This window comes from Leuresthes tenuis, unplaced genomic scaffold (assembly GCF_036924035.1).
Source record: "Leuresthes tenuis unplaced genomic scaffold, fLeuTen1.0.hap1 SCAF_18, whole genome shotgun sequence".
Taxonomy (NCBI): domain Eukaryota; kingdom Metazoa; phylum Chordata; class Actinopteri; order Atheriniformes; family Atherinopsidae; genus Leuresthes; species Leuresthes tenuis.
Genome location: NW_027325372.1, coordinates 9,227,050 through 9,242,023, shown reverse-complemented (window position 1 = coordinate 9,242,023; position 14,974 = coordinate 9,227,050). Strand labels below are relative to the sequence as shown.

Sequence of the window (14,974 nt, the reverse complement as noted above, 5' to 3'; positions counted from 1 at the left end):
TATTGTATGAATTCTTGTCAAGCTTGTAGTTCATGCACACTTGTATTCATCCATGAAAGAGCACATATCATTTATATTTTTATTGTTTTCTGGGTTGTCTGCTAGAATAAGTTTAAAGGCTTAGATGCCTACATTAAAGCTTTACCTCTTGCTAGCTTTTGTCTGACACATGACAGCTTGTGTCTCTTTAAGATCACCTCTTAAAACATTCAGTTCGCTCTAATTGTTCAGCAGACTGATCAAAAATGGTTCTCATTCTTTGTCTGATGGCATGCAGAGCTAGTCACTGTTTAGGTTTCATGCAAATGTGACGTCCTCATGCAGATATGGTTTTGCATTGCCAGCGAGGTGTGTTAGGCAGTGCAGGGGTGATTCTTGCTGAGAGAAAGATTACATCCCTTTGGTGTGGCCTTAGTAAGTTTTAAAGTCCCTTTTTTATGTGGAAAAAAATCTTTTAACGAGGTTCAAAAGAGTAATGTTAGAGAACATGATGGGAATATAAGAGTGAGCGAGTTTAAAGCATTTATTAAACAACCTGAAAGCCGACATAAATTCTGAAGGATTAGATGTTGTGAATATGCTTTTCCGTGACGAACACTTGCAAAAAATATATATACATGTTTTAACCCCAAAGCTTTTTGACATCTCTCATTTTGAAGGGAGCTGAATAAAGGCAAGAAATCTATAAAAGAAATAAGCATTTCATCTGTCCCACAATGAGCTTGTTGTTCAGCTGTGTGCTCTTTAAGAGCGTCATACATACAGGCATTATTGCACAATTCCTTCCACTCTGCCCTCTCCTTGTTGCTCATTGCACATATTTATTTTAAATCTTAAAGCAAATGTGTTGATTGTGACTGGATGAGACCACTGGTTACAAAAATGTTAAAAGAAAAAGTACTTTCATAACATTTAATCCATTAATTCCATTCAAATGATTTTTAAACAGCGATACGTAAAGAATTGTTTTCTTTACCTCCATCGCTCTTGTTTTCTCAGTCAGATAACATGTGTACACCCCAGCTCACGACTCTGTGGATGAAATGGCCTGCATTTTAACCCTGTGGCTCTCTATCAAGATGCATGGGTTATGATACATGGCTCAACATGACGCAACACAACATCTCTCGCTTATCTGCCCCAAAGTGAAAGCAAGAGAGGAGAACACCAAAGAGACAAAATGAAAGCAAAGAGAAAATGAGAAAGTTCCAGAAACGGAGAGTTTGAGAGTAGGTAAGAAATAAGAGGAGAAAATAGAAGAAGAGAAGGAGCCCTCATGTTTTCGAAGAAGCTTTAGATGGACCTGTCAGCATATTTAAGATTAGCCCCCTAAATGCTTCAGGCTTAAAAAGCTACAGGCTTTTTATTTCCTCAGAGGAAGAGGGCACATAGTTTAGTGGAGTCTGGATAGAATCGTTAAACAATAAAAACAACTATGTATGTTTTTTTTAATTCTTTATATTACCTTGTTTTATTTGTCCTTGCTTCTCATCATTCATACCTGTATCTATTTTCTTCCTTCAAATCTTCTCTCCTATGTTCCCTCGGTTTTCACTCCCGTGCTCGTTCCACCCGCAGACAGAGCGCTCTCAGTCTTCCCTATTAAGATACATTTGGCTATAGAATCAGCAGTACTTCATTCCCAGGTGAATTGGGGATGATTTGCTATTCATTCCTCAGGCTATGGATTTACCGAGACTAGCATGGAGACACAAAGAAAGAGTGAAACGAGAGGAGGACGGGCATTTTTCCAGTGTCCCTTCGCTGTTCTTTCAGCATTGAGATGCAGCTGCGGTTCTCAAAACACATGTTTAAGGGCTAAAGGTTTGGAAGCAGCTATCCAGGATGGACAGGGGATTTGTGTTCCTCCTGTGCTTAGAGGCTGCTGTGAATGCAGCCAACCGCCGAGCTAGCTGTTAGTTCTGGCAGTTTGGAGGGGAAGCCTTTGGGACTATGCTTGTCTCTAAGAGTCTTTGCAGAGACTTTGCTAGCATGAATTAATGTTGATTGAGCTGAGAGGCTTTTTTTCTCCAATTTAAGGAGACTACTTGTCATTTTTTTTGTGTGTGTGTCAGAGTTTGTGTGCGAGTGTGTCTGATTGTTGAGGTTAAACACAAAAAATTGCAGAAACACACAGAAGAGGAAATACACATGCATGTGCACTTGCCTACATGGTATCAGTGGATCTGGAACAGCAGTGTCATGGCCATGGGGAGGTTCGGGTGGGCTTAGGCTGGTTTACAGTCATTGACGGCATGGCCTTGTCTGGCCCTGTGCCAGTGTTGAACTAGCTCTCTCTGGTTGCTCTGGCCTCCTATAAATCAGGGCCAATTACCACACTGGTGCATAGCCACTTCACCCAGCCCTGCCCTACAGAGTGCAGTGAAAAAGGGAGGAAGGTATAACACAACCCTGCTTTTATTCCAATTACTGCTATGACTGTCCTCCTCTGTATTCTCCACGTTTGTATGGCATGGCATAGAACCTCTTTATCTAATGTAATCAACTTAGAAAAATGGGACAGCAAACTTTAGAATTGCTATCTAAGGAGACACCATGTCATATATTAAAGGCTTAAAGGAAATTAAATGTGTAATCTGATTACATTTACATTGTAATTCTGGGGTTTCCTCCAAGTTTTACCCCAGCATTTAAAAATAGCCCAGACAAATGTGATTTGTATGGCTTATTAAATTAACATTGGCATTGGCTTATAGATGTGATAGTATTATAAGAAGTCCTTTCACTCGTACACCATTATTGTTGTTTACATTGGACTGCATTATGGGTAGTTAAGTCAGCTGGCCACGAAGGGCTTTGATGTCTCTACGCTACGGTGAGATAAGCATGACTTCTGTTCGGCCCTTTCAACCTGAACCCGAGCACAATGCAGGTGGTTAAGATAACTCCGACTTTACTTGAGATGGAAGTAGATCTTTGAGGTGGAAAGCCTAGAGTGTCTTTCCAGCAGCTGCCTTCTAATGCCAAAGCTCATAGTGTAGCTCAAAGCTCTGCTCTCTTCCAACAGCTGCTTCAGGTAAGCATATCGTAGTGTTGTTAAGTTGTTAATTTGTGAACCAACTGTGGTTCGGTTTTGTGGTGTTTGAGCACTGATTGTTACAATTCTGAAGCTTCGAGTAGCTGATAACACTGTCAGGTTTAACAAACAGTGGGTAGCCGTGACTGAGGGTTCTCTGGGAATCAGGAGATTCAGTGATTGTTTGAGGGCACTGCAGTGGAGAGTGTCCAATGGTAAACGCTTGCCAGCTTATGTCTTTGAGGACTTAGAACCAATCCTGTCTGGGTGGCCCTCTCTGAGAAAATCAGTTTGCTGGCAGTGTTACCTGTGTGTGTGTGTGTGTGTGTGTGTGTACGTGTGTTTGTTGCTAGATTTTCAGGAGCTACTTCGCCATCTGATAGTGTTTTACAAGATGGGAGAAAATAATAGGCACATAATTTTATAGAAGATCTCTTTCCCATAAGTTCTGCAGTTGTTACAAATGGGTTAACCCTAACCCTATATAGGAAACTGTCTTTGCTTCTTTTCTTATCACTATGAAAGTTGCAAAGACTTACTTTACTGTCTTTGTTGTTCCCTTTCGACTTCGAAACTACAACCAAAAGCAGCACATTGAGGTACTGTATCAGTAAGTTTACTGCTAGCAAGTAAAAGTTGCAACATTATTAAATGGTAACCCACACGATTTAATTTTCAGAATGCACTGCTCACATTAATTAATAATGACTCTGAAGATCAAAAGGTCTGATGAACCTCAATGATATTTGAAAAGATAAAAACATTTTTAATATTGTATTACAATAAAATAGGGTTATTAAAGCATATTAATGCCTATAGGTCTTATTTGTTGAGATTTCTTTTTAGACTATGGCATTCGATTATGACTATTGCTCTTTGTGAAAAGCATGTATCTTTGAATTTTTAATTCTAAATCTTAAAGAACCTACACAAAGAACATGTCCAAAGAGCACCCCTGGATATAGTTGATATCAGATGTTATAGGTATAAGCTTAATGATTCGGGGGCGAAAGCAGTCAACATAATGCAGAACCATGCGTGAGCTGAATAACTCAACAAAACAAAATCCACCATGGAATGTTTTATTTATTTATCGTTTATTTGAAAAGTTGTATTTTGGTGTTCGAAGCTGAATGTGAAGTTGCACCCTGAATGCATCATTGTCTGAGCAGTGTTACCTTTCTGATCCAGGACCATTTATTTTTCCTGAGGAATAAGACATTTGACTAAGTGAAGCAGGACAGACTCTGAAAGTCAAAGTGAACTGCATACATTTATCTTTTTCTTTCATTTGTTCATTTTTCACATTTCCTTCTTTGTTCTCTTGTTTGACACTCTCTGAATCCTTTGTTTTACTTGTACCTACAGTATATCTCTTATTCACATCCCAATTCCTCTCTCTGTGAAGTTTGGTGCAAATATAGCTTTTCTCCTGACAGCAAAGTGACTCATCTTCTATTGGTTGTGCATGCTGGTGTTAATGAAGTTTTTTTCCCTTGTTATTAATAACAACGTGCCGTGGCATCATATTCAAATAGCACAGTTACACTCATAAATCATATTCAAAGTATGCTGCCTTGTTATTGCACATTGTTGTGTTTCTCACTTTTCGCCTTCAAACAGAGCGAGTTGAGTGGGTGAGAGTGAGTTTTCACTCAAACGAACCGGCAGCGAACTTCTGTTACCGCGTCAGTGATAGCAGGCTTCGTAAATCATTCCTGACTATCGTAGAGGAACGGTTCAAGTTGCTCAAACTCATCCATCTGTTTTGTATAGTGTTCGTAGCATCAATGCTGTGCTAAGTTTTTATAGGCTTTAAGCAAAATGGTTAGGTCTTCCATAATGTGTTGAGAAAATACTTCTCAATTTAAATAAACTATTAGAAGTCAAGTGGATTAAATGCAGTGGGTTAGCTGATGAAAAATAGAACATTTTGAATGTCATGCACACATTTCAGTTCATACTGTGAGAGGATGCTGCACTGCACAAACTATACACACAGAAGGTTCAGGCCATTTACAGGACATTTTACTCTCAGTGACAAAGAGGACTCGCTATGGTCTGTTAGAAAGAAAAAAAAAAGAAGTGTGTTGTCCTTGTGTCGATGCGTGAATATACACCGCAACGCTGTGTGCCTTCAGCCTATGTAACGTACGCAAGATTTATCATCCTCACTTAATACACTCATAAACATTCCCTGGCATGTCACAGAGGCTGTGAACCCCCTGCACGGCTGGCTTGGTAAATTGGGCCTGTGTAAACCATTTTGCCTGTCTAAAATACAGTGCAGCAAATTGAAATCCTCAGTAAGCCTGTGCAGCAGCATGTCACAGCTGGGTAGGGAGGAGGAAGGATGGAGGTTTTCTCATTTACCACCTGGAGGTTCTTTCAAGTGTCATAACCAGCTTTTCTCCAGCTCTACTCGATTTCTCTCTTCAACTCTTCAAAACATTGATTCTGTAAGTTTTGTATTGACTCCCCATCACTATGACACAAGAAGTCAGTATTTATTTTATATTTGAGAATCTTACCAGTTGACAGCTGAGGGTAAACAGCAGTCCACGAAAAGAAACAAGATTGGTCATTAACCTTCACTGTGGTGACCAGTAAGCCCACAGAGGATTGGATTTAAAACATCTGAAACATCCCGGCTCTCTTGTGCACGTGTGTGTGTGCTGCACAACACAGGACAAAGTGAATCAAATGAGGTACAAAATTTAAGTGATCAGTGGCGGTTAGATATGAGTATACAGTCTCTTAAGTCTGTCTTTCTTCATCCTTCATATATACATTTTTGAACCCATCAATTTCCTTTCCACATTTGTCATACATTAAACGAAAAATAAAAGACAACTTATTTATATACCATCCCACCATCCACCCAACAGTCATTCATTCCTTTGAGATCTTTAGCACCCAGTCCATTCTCCATCCCAGGGGACTTTTTCAGCATATTTTTTTCCCCTTGGATAACCTCACTCTGTTCCTTCTTTCCCAGCATTGTAAGTAATGGGCTCGTCTTGACCCTCTACGCCTCATTGTGTAAGATTTCAGCTTCTGACCTTAAAAAATGAAAGCAAATCGATAGGGCGGGACACTTGAATTCCAAAGACCAGGATGCAAGCCAAGCCTGGAGCCCAGTAAGGAGGAGGAGGAAGACTGTGTATCACTGAAGGACTTAAACAAAGAAAAAAGTGAAGAGGCAGGCTTTCAATTAACATTCAACACCTCTAGCAATTCTGTGTTATGTCCTCTGTTTGTGCTGGCAAATTTTTGTACGTGTCACATAGTATGTTTAGTTCTGTGTTATTTAAGTTCTAGCAGATGAAATGAAACAAAGAGGCGAGACGAGGGACACATAAGGTTAAAGCCTCAAAGTCGAGGCTTGAACTGCAGCTGTGCAGTTTCCAGTAACTGTAAGTGGGAGAAAATGACTCCTATGGCGCACTCAAGAGATTAAGATTCTTCTTTACTACTGCCGAAGCATGGAAACGTGAGCGACTGGAGCCTACTCCTGCTTTTTTCACTGTCGCTGCTTCAGCTAATTCTACCAAAAGTGAAGCAAAAATCATCAAAAAATGTGTCAATTCTCGAAAGACTTATCTCAGTAACTAAAAAGCAAAAACATTAGTGAGTAAGTTTGACCAGTCAGACCCACACCAAAATCCAAATAAGATGCCACAAGTCATACATATTCAATAACTAGGCCTGTGCATAAGTAGCAACTGTGTTGAAATGCCAACTCGTTTCCATGGTTAGCAGTCAGACACCTGAAACATTTTCATAGTTTCTTTGAGTTTTCTTTCAAAGACTTGACTTAAGGCTGTCTCACAAAGTCTGTAAAAGTAATGCAAGTGCCTCTGCTTGTAGACGGCTGTTTTTGCTTCCGTGTGAAAAAGGTGTTTCTGTGTTATGGCATTGCGTGCGTACGTGGGTGTGCGCAACCACAGACATATGCGCAGTGTGTGTGTTAGTACAGCACAGCGAGTGGCTGCCCATCAGTTCCATTTAGCTCAGCGTGGTAATTGGCCATCCATTGATGGACGTGGCTCCCTCTTCACGCTCCAGGGACCTCGGCTCTTTGTCTGAGAAGTGGGAGGCGACACGCTGGCATGGCACACACACGCTTAAAATAGCGCATCAAATCAGCCATGCTCCAACAGTCGCTGCTAACGTGTGGGGCAGATTGGAGGGCTAATGGTGTGTGTGTGTATGTGTTTTTGCAGCATAGTATGAGGTCTTGAGGTTCTCCCTGGGGAGGATAAGGGTTAACATGGTTAACCAGAGCTGGTGGTGGTATTTTGTCATGTCCCCCTATCCCTCTGAACCATTTTTTCTCCCCTCTGCTTCATCCATCACTCAATTACTTTTTTGCATTGAGTGTTGTCTCTTTCTCTCTACATCTTTCGCCTTCTTGCTCACACTCTTTCTATGTCTCCCCCTCTTTTAGTCTTTCTCTCCTCTCATGCCCACAGGGCCCCAGCTCTCCCTCTTTGTCATTATGTGCAGTGTCCCTGCAATAGAGATATAAATGGTCTGTGAGCAGGGGGCCCTGACTCCTATACCATAAATCTACGCTAACAGCACAACAAGCACATAAAGAGAGCCAGGGACAGGCAAGAGAAGGCAGGAAAAACAAAGGAGGCAATCGAATCTCTAACACATTTTGAATGCATTTTGGGAGACAGAGATTATACTGAAAAAAAGACATTCGTATGTAGATGTTTATAAATTTTGCTGGAGTGGATTATTGCATCAGGATCTCACACCCTCGGAGGTGTAAATTGTTTCACAGTGTAATGAAATTGGTTCTGGCAATATTAGTTGTGAGCGGGAGGCTGGCATCATTTAAAACTGTTTATAAGCCGCTGGAAGCCATATGAAGCCTAATTTCACCGAGTCTCCTTGGTGAAATGTTTACTTAAAACACAAAATTAAGTGAAGTGATAAAAGCAAAGTAGGTATGAAAGTACAGATACAGAGCGTGCCTACCGTGATCTCACTTGAGGAGGTTTTTGAGTTTTTGTCATTGAAAAGATGTTGTATTCCCTGTGTGGAAAATGTTTCCCCTGCAGTGTGTTCTTATTTGAGATTATGGTTGCATTATTGAAATTTTACTCATTAAAATCAACTGCTGTTGGGTTTTCATCTCTTAGCTACACTGATCTTAACGCCTCTCTGTTTCGCAGCTGTACTGAAATACCTTGTCTCATAATTGCAGTGACGTTGAGCTGGTAGTGCCTGCTGTTTCCTCAAACGAGGCGTTTTTCAACTCTTTTAACATCTTACATTTTTTACTTCTTTCTCAAAAGTGTCTTCACCCCTCACCTCTCTGTCTCTTAAACTATTTTTTTCCCTTATAACACCTTCCTCAGTGTTAACTAGCTGCTTGTATTAAATTGTTCCTCTCTTTACTTTCTTTTCCCAGCAGCCCTATGCTCCACCCCCTCACCCCATGGCTCCTCCCAGCCCCAGCACCAACAGCTGCAGCCAGGGAGGGGCGGAGCAGCTGAGCAAGACCAACCTGTATATTCGAGGCCTGCCACCTGGGACCACCGACCAGGACCTCATCAAACTCTGCCAACCGTAAGTACTCAGAGGCATAACATTAAAATTCAGAGTTCACAGTTTGACATGAAAATGTTCTTGTCGATTTTTTTTTTTTTTCAAATCAAAAGATTTTGTTCCTTGTTTTTCTTTTGGGGAAAGTGTACATAACTACTCTGATCATAAAGCCTCACACATTCTCCTTATTCATTAAGATCCTGTTCCTAAGTGGCATCTTTAAAAATGGAGACTAGCTCAGATTCAAATAAGCAACTGAATGAAATACTGAAATACTGAAGATGCAAAACATTTTTGAGAGCATTTGCAGCAGCTTCATCTCTTGTTTAGCATCAAACCACAAAACCAAGTCTGATATCAGTCCAAGCTGGTTGTCAGGGCTGCCAGTTGAAGCCAACCTGTCGGTCCAAAACTGGTTTTCACTCATTGTTTGCTTTTGCATCATCCCTTCCTTTGCTTAACTAAACCAGACAACTCTGAAATGTATTCATTAGGAAAAAGATTAATATTGAATAGTAAATACAACTGTGTATTCAGGCAAAACTAAGACTATAAAATATTTCAGATTATACACCACTACTCTGTTAACTTGTCACGAAGACATGAAAACATGTAACGTTTCCTGGAAGAATTCTGTGTAAAAAATAAATAAAGATGTGGTGGTTTTTGTCATTCTAGCTCTATATTCAATTGAAAATAGGACAAAGGAAAAACTGTTCAGGCTCATTTTAAATTTTTACTTCTTCTTTTACCAATACTAAATGTTTTCACATTCTTATTTGATACAGGATTTTAGCTGAAGGGCATTGTTTGTCATGTTAAGCATTTCATATTGTGCCAGATGTTTCCAGTAAATTACAGGTTTGGAGGGCATTTAGGCCAGTTTGACGCAAATTGTGTTGTTGTATTACATGCAGAATGTTTTTTTTGCTATTGTTTTTGCTGAAATAAGCAAAGCCTTCCTTGAAAAATATGTTGACTGTACTGCAGCACATTTTGCACCTAAAGAGCTGGTCAGCAGTAATGGTTTCTGTAACTGAAACAACCTAACACTCTCACACTATTACAGAAGCCTGGTTTTTATAACAAATTCGATGTTCCCTTTCCTCAGCATCCATATTTTTAGAATGACATTTTTGATCCATCAGACCACAGGATTGTTCATCACTTTGCCTCAGTACATCTTAGATCAGCTCATGCCCAGACAAGACCACAGCAATTCTAGATGTTGTTTGCATGTGATTACCTTTGCCTTGCAGACTTTAACCCTGTACATATGGGTACAGCAGTGATCTGTTATCACTAACATATTTCACTAGTAATAATTCAAATAGTTTTTTCAGAAGTATTCCTAAGCAAATGCAGTGTTTTCACTACAGAAACACGTCTGACTTTAATGCAGTGCTGCCTAAGGGCCTGTAGACATCCATTCACTCTTGTTTTCTGGCCTTGTCCTGAGTGAACAGAGATATTTTACCTGAGAATCATTATTCTTAATTTCTCTAACTATTTGCCAATCAAGTCTTTCACGGAGGAACGCACATTTCCCTCTTTACCTCTCAGAGATGGCATTTTTTTTACTGTTCTGTTACTAATCTAGAGAAATTGTTGTGAAATGTATCACTTTTTAAAGCATTGAATATCCTTTCCTGTCTTTTGTTTGACCAAGTCACACCTTTTTTTCAAGTGTTACTGGCATCAAATTCAAAATAGATATGTAGTTTCCTAAAAGCAATACACATCACAGTTTCCTCACTTGATTATTATTTTTATTAACAGTTTCAGTGAAGTTTCAGCATTGTTTTTTGCATTCTATACATCATCATAGCTTTTTTCCTGAGAGCACTGCTCTACTCAAATGATGTCATCAACATGAAAAAAAAGTCCATACCTTGCACACATCATTAAACTGCTACCAAGTGAGTGCATTTCAGAGGTATACTCAAAGGTACTCATAAAGCTCTACAAAGTATTCTTGATGGATAAAAAATGCATACAAACCTGCCTGCACACAGCTCAATAAAGCCTAATAAAGCCTAGATTGGACCACCTCCCCCAGGAATCGCAGACCAAGACCTCATCAAGCTGTAACATACAGTCACATGGGCCTTCTTTTTCTCTGTGTCTCTGTCTCTCTCACACACTCACACACACAAGCAGCTTTGTTCAGCTTCATTAAGTCCTTTTCACTTCCAAAATGGTGAAAAGGGGGTCAAGACCATTAATGGAGACAAGGCCAACAGATTGTGAAATACAGGCCATGAGCAAGTCAGTCTGGTTGCATAACCTTTTCTTGGCCATATTTCCACAAATGTCCCGGTCAAATGTGGCCAATTATTCAATGAGGCTTTGGAGATGGGAACATGCTGTCCAGTATATTGGGTAATGCTCCCGGTAGCTATGTCATAAGTCATGCATTTATTCTTGAAACTGACCCATCAAGATTCCATTAGCCTGAGAGGCAGCCCAATAAGATTTGGGAAAGCACTCAGCATTTTGACATTGGATATCTCACGTTTAGCTCTTGCATTCACCCAGCTGAACACAGTTGGACAGTTCAATTTGATTTCTAATTCCATATGATCTAGAATATTTTGAGTGCAACCATTTTAAAAAGGGCAAAGCATGTCTGAGCATATGTAAAATACTCTGGGTGTAGATCTGCATTCTAATATGTTGCTTTTCTCCTGTGTGTTATGGGAATCTACTGACTTTGACTGTTATTGTGTGGATTTGCCATGCTGTCCTCTAGTGGCTGTCCTCCTATTAAGCTGTTTCCTCAGCTCTCTTCTCTCCCTCTTTCCCTATTTTGTCAATTTTTTTCTCCTCTCTGTACCACCTGCCTTAGAGCCCCCAAGGTTGCCCGAGGTGTGCTATGTTAGTGAAAATTCAATGCCACTGAAACTTTAATTAGCCAGACTGTGTTTCGGTGGCAGGCAGGGTGGCAGCATTTTAGAAAAGGTCATGCAACCGTTCTGCAGTCTGCAGCACCCTGGGTCCCCCTCAGGTTTTTTTCCCAGATGCTCAACTCCCCTCCAGCACAAAGCGCCTCTTCTCATGGCCCTTAACCCAAACAGCTCTTCCAGGGAGACACTAAACACTCACTAGATATGCCACTTTTTTTTTCTAGTATAATGAAAAAATTAGTTTCAGTCATATTAGCTGGCTTAGCTAATCTTCCTCATCAGGATCATAAGCCTGCCAGCTCAGTCAGGTCTTATTGTGCGTCTGAATGTGTGTATCTGGTACAGATTCTTGTGCTGGCAGTGGGACAAGTCAAAGCAAATTCTTGGCCCTGGGTTTGTTGTGTCACACACAAGCAGCTCCTACCTCCCTGCTCACCACTATCTCAAAAGCAAACAAGCTGCCTCCAAACTGATGCATTCTTGACAACAGGCCATATCATAGCTGCTGATTGGAGGCTGCTGAATATGCCTGAAACATGCCAGAAAAATAAATACCTTCTACTGCGGTTGTAACCCTGTCCTTGTGAACTCTGATATTTTATTGCCAAGATTCTGTCCCATTCAGATCCAGCAACCCTCATCAAGGCCTCACAGCCTTTCAAAAGTCTCAGTTCTTTCCTTAAAATACAGACACTTTGAAGTTTGAGTTGCTAGGTTTACACAAACACAGATCTTTTTTTTTCTTTTGTTTTGTTGTTATTCGGTTTCGTGTATGCAGCTTAAGGATCTGTAGTGTAAAGGTACTTCCAAAACATTTAAAAGAATACTGTTACATACTGTAAAAATGCACAAATTTTCTATATAAATAAGTAAGTTATGTGCCATTTAGCAGCTTCAATTGGTAATAAATGGTATTTACAAATCTTTTTCTAGTCTACCTCTGAAAGCCCTTTACACTGCAAGCGGTCGTCACCAATTCATATATATCTTTAGTGTTCTGTGTGTGGAAATTTTTGGGTACAGTATTTTCCCCAAGGAAACTTGAACCTATGGACGACCAGTCTATTGTTGCTGCTGTCTTGGCCATGACAGTCTTGCAAAAAAAATTAGTGAAAGACCCACTTTGCGTTTCAGGGTGTGAGACTTGCTTTGTGTGGTGATCATACTGCTTTGAGGTAGATGTTTCTACCTTTTTTCTTTGCCTTTGCGACCGGTTATATGGAATCAAAAGTTAACTGCATTTGTCCATGTACCTGTAGATGTTTGGAGTTTGCAGTGAATTGGATGTCTTGTCTTTGCAGATGCAGACAGTTTAAGCTGGCTTTCACCCCCTGCGTCACACACGCTGGTAACCAAGCCTTAAATCACAGAGACACAAATATGCAGTTGGGAGCAACAGAGTATGTGATTATTTTTATTAGTAAGACCAAGATTTCTATGTGACCAGCCACCTCCTTCAACCTCTCTGCAGTCTGTGGGAGTAAAAGTAAACACTAAAGAATACCAAAGTTCTCACCAGTGCTTAGAGTTACATGCCGCGAGCTGTTGAATGAGTAATTAAATAGATTCGGGTGTGTGCTTAATCTCTGTTTTATTCAGCTGGCTGGATGTAGGGTTCTTCACCAGCCGTCAGCCTGATATATGGTTTTGGAGAGGAGGCCAAAGAGTGGAGTGGGGATTTGTTGGCTGAACACCCAGATAGTGAGAGGCCTTCCTACTTGCCTGGCTAGCTGTATGAGTGGATGGGTGGACATAGGGATTGAGATATGGCGCAATAGCTAGAACAGCCGTTACTGTGAGAAAAATTCTTTGGCTAAACCAGCTATGTTGAGGAACTGGGCCAACCCTAAGCCCAACACCAACCGAGCGGTGTAGTCAGCGCATCCAACCCAGCCATTAAAGCCAGCACTCCCCCCAATCATTTTAGTGCAAAGTAGACTTTATAAGCTGATTTACCAGCCATATATGAGGTAGCACCCACATTTTTCTTGTTAACAATCCCACCCCAGGAGATCAATAGAGAGAGTGGAATCAGTTCAATGAAACGCTGAAAGGGAAAAGATAGGAATTTTTCTTCCTTCATTAGGGCCCACACCTGGAATAACAGGGGCAAAATAGTTCATAGTTTCCCTGCCAGCAGCCAGAATCCAGAACTTAAACTGTCAAGAGAGCAACAGACCCTTGAGGCACCTAACCTTCTTTAACACCTTTTTTTTCTTCTCATCTGCTGCCTTCCCACCCCTCAAAGTCTGGTTCTTTTCACCCAATTTCAGTCATGGCCGAGCCACAGCTGTGCCCTCAGTGGGGCTGGTTTTTGCATCCACACACTGACCTGATCGCATAAATAGAGTGAGCCAAATCAAGAGCTAATCACCACCAATTGTGCAAATAACCTCTCCCATGTGTGCTGAGGGAATGGTGGAGGGGCTGCTAAAGAACTGGAGATGAGGGGGAGAGAGAGCTGTGAGGTTTGCTGAGTAGAGGAAAGGAGGGGTGACCCTGGGACCACCTGTTTTAATGAGGCAGAGGCCCAAACACTCATCAGAGCCACATTACCCATAATGACTCTCTTCTATCAGAACTGGTCCATCCCATGGCCCTGTTTCCAAAAACTGACAGAGGGTAAGAAGAAGGGTGAGCAAAGGCTCTTTAATCCAACTTCAAAGTCCTAAATTTTCCTTCATCCTACCCGTCAGTAAATGCTAAATAGTGCACACATATATTAACCTTAGCTGGGTTCTACAAAGTGATTTACAATGTGTTTGTCATTCATACACTAATGAACCAGTGGCGGCAGAGCTGCCATGCAAGGTACTCACCTGCCATTTGCAGCAACGTAGGGTTGTAATATCCAAGGACAATTCAGCTTATGGAAGGACTGGTAGTTGAACTACCTCCCCTGCAATTAGTGGAAAACCTACTCTACCACCGGAGCTACTACAGTACATCAGCTCAGAAACACTGTGGGCAACACAAAATTCCAGCTCCTGATATTAGCTCGTTAGAATTTCTGTATATAAATATGTCGGCCTGTAATTTGTTTCACAGAATTGAAATGTTCACATGCTGATGCTATTTTTTTACTTTAAAATTTCTTTTTAAGTATATATATTGTACTTATTTCTTTCTTAATGCAGTTACATCACTGATACTTCAGGGATAGAAGTAGAAAACCACAGTTATGGACGTTACTGCAACAAAGTTGTTTTTTTGCTTGTTTTTCAATGATGTATGCTTAAAAATAAAATTAAACTTTAACTCAGCTGATAGGTGCATTGCATCTTTTTTAAGTCAAAGAAAAGCGATAATGACCGCTTTGTTTGGCCAAAATGTGAAAATAGCTTCTTACAGAAACCAACCATTTTAATATGGGTTCTTAAACATTATTCGTGAATCCATAAGTTACTTATGTTTATCGGACATTATCCAAGTTGCCTAATTGTCAGGATATATGCAATCAGGATAT

At 40.6% G+C, this 14,974-nt stretch overlaps 1 protein-coding gene across 4 annotated transcripts in view; it reads left to right on the top strand.

Annotated features, from left to right (window-relative positions):
- The window catches only part of rbms3 (RNA binding motif, single stranded interacting protein), a 282,860-nt gene that overhangs the window by 107,478 nt on the left and 160,408 nt on the right, over positions 1-14,974 (top strand). For 3 of the 4 annotated variants that reach the window (XM_072370235.1, XM_072370236.1, XM_072370237.1), the window contains one exon: positions 8,466-8,623. In XM_072370235.1, coding sequence (XP_072226336.1) covers positions 8,466-8,623 — 158 coding nt within the window. The remainder of the gene's footprint in view (positions 1-8,465; positions 8,624-14,974) is intronic. The other variant, XM_072370238.1, reaches the window with a different exon arrangement.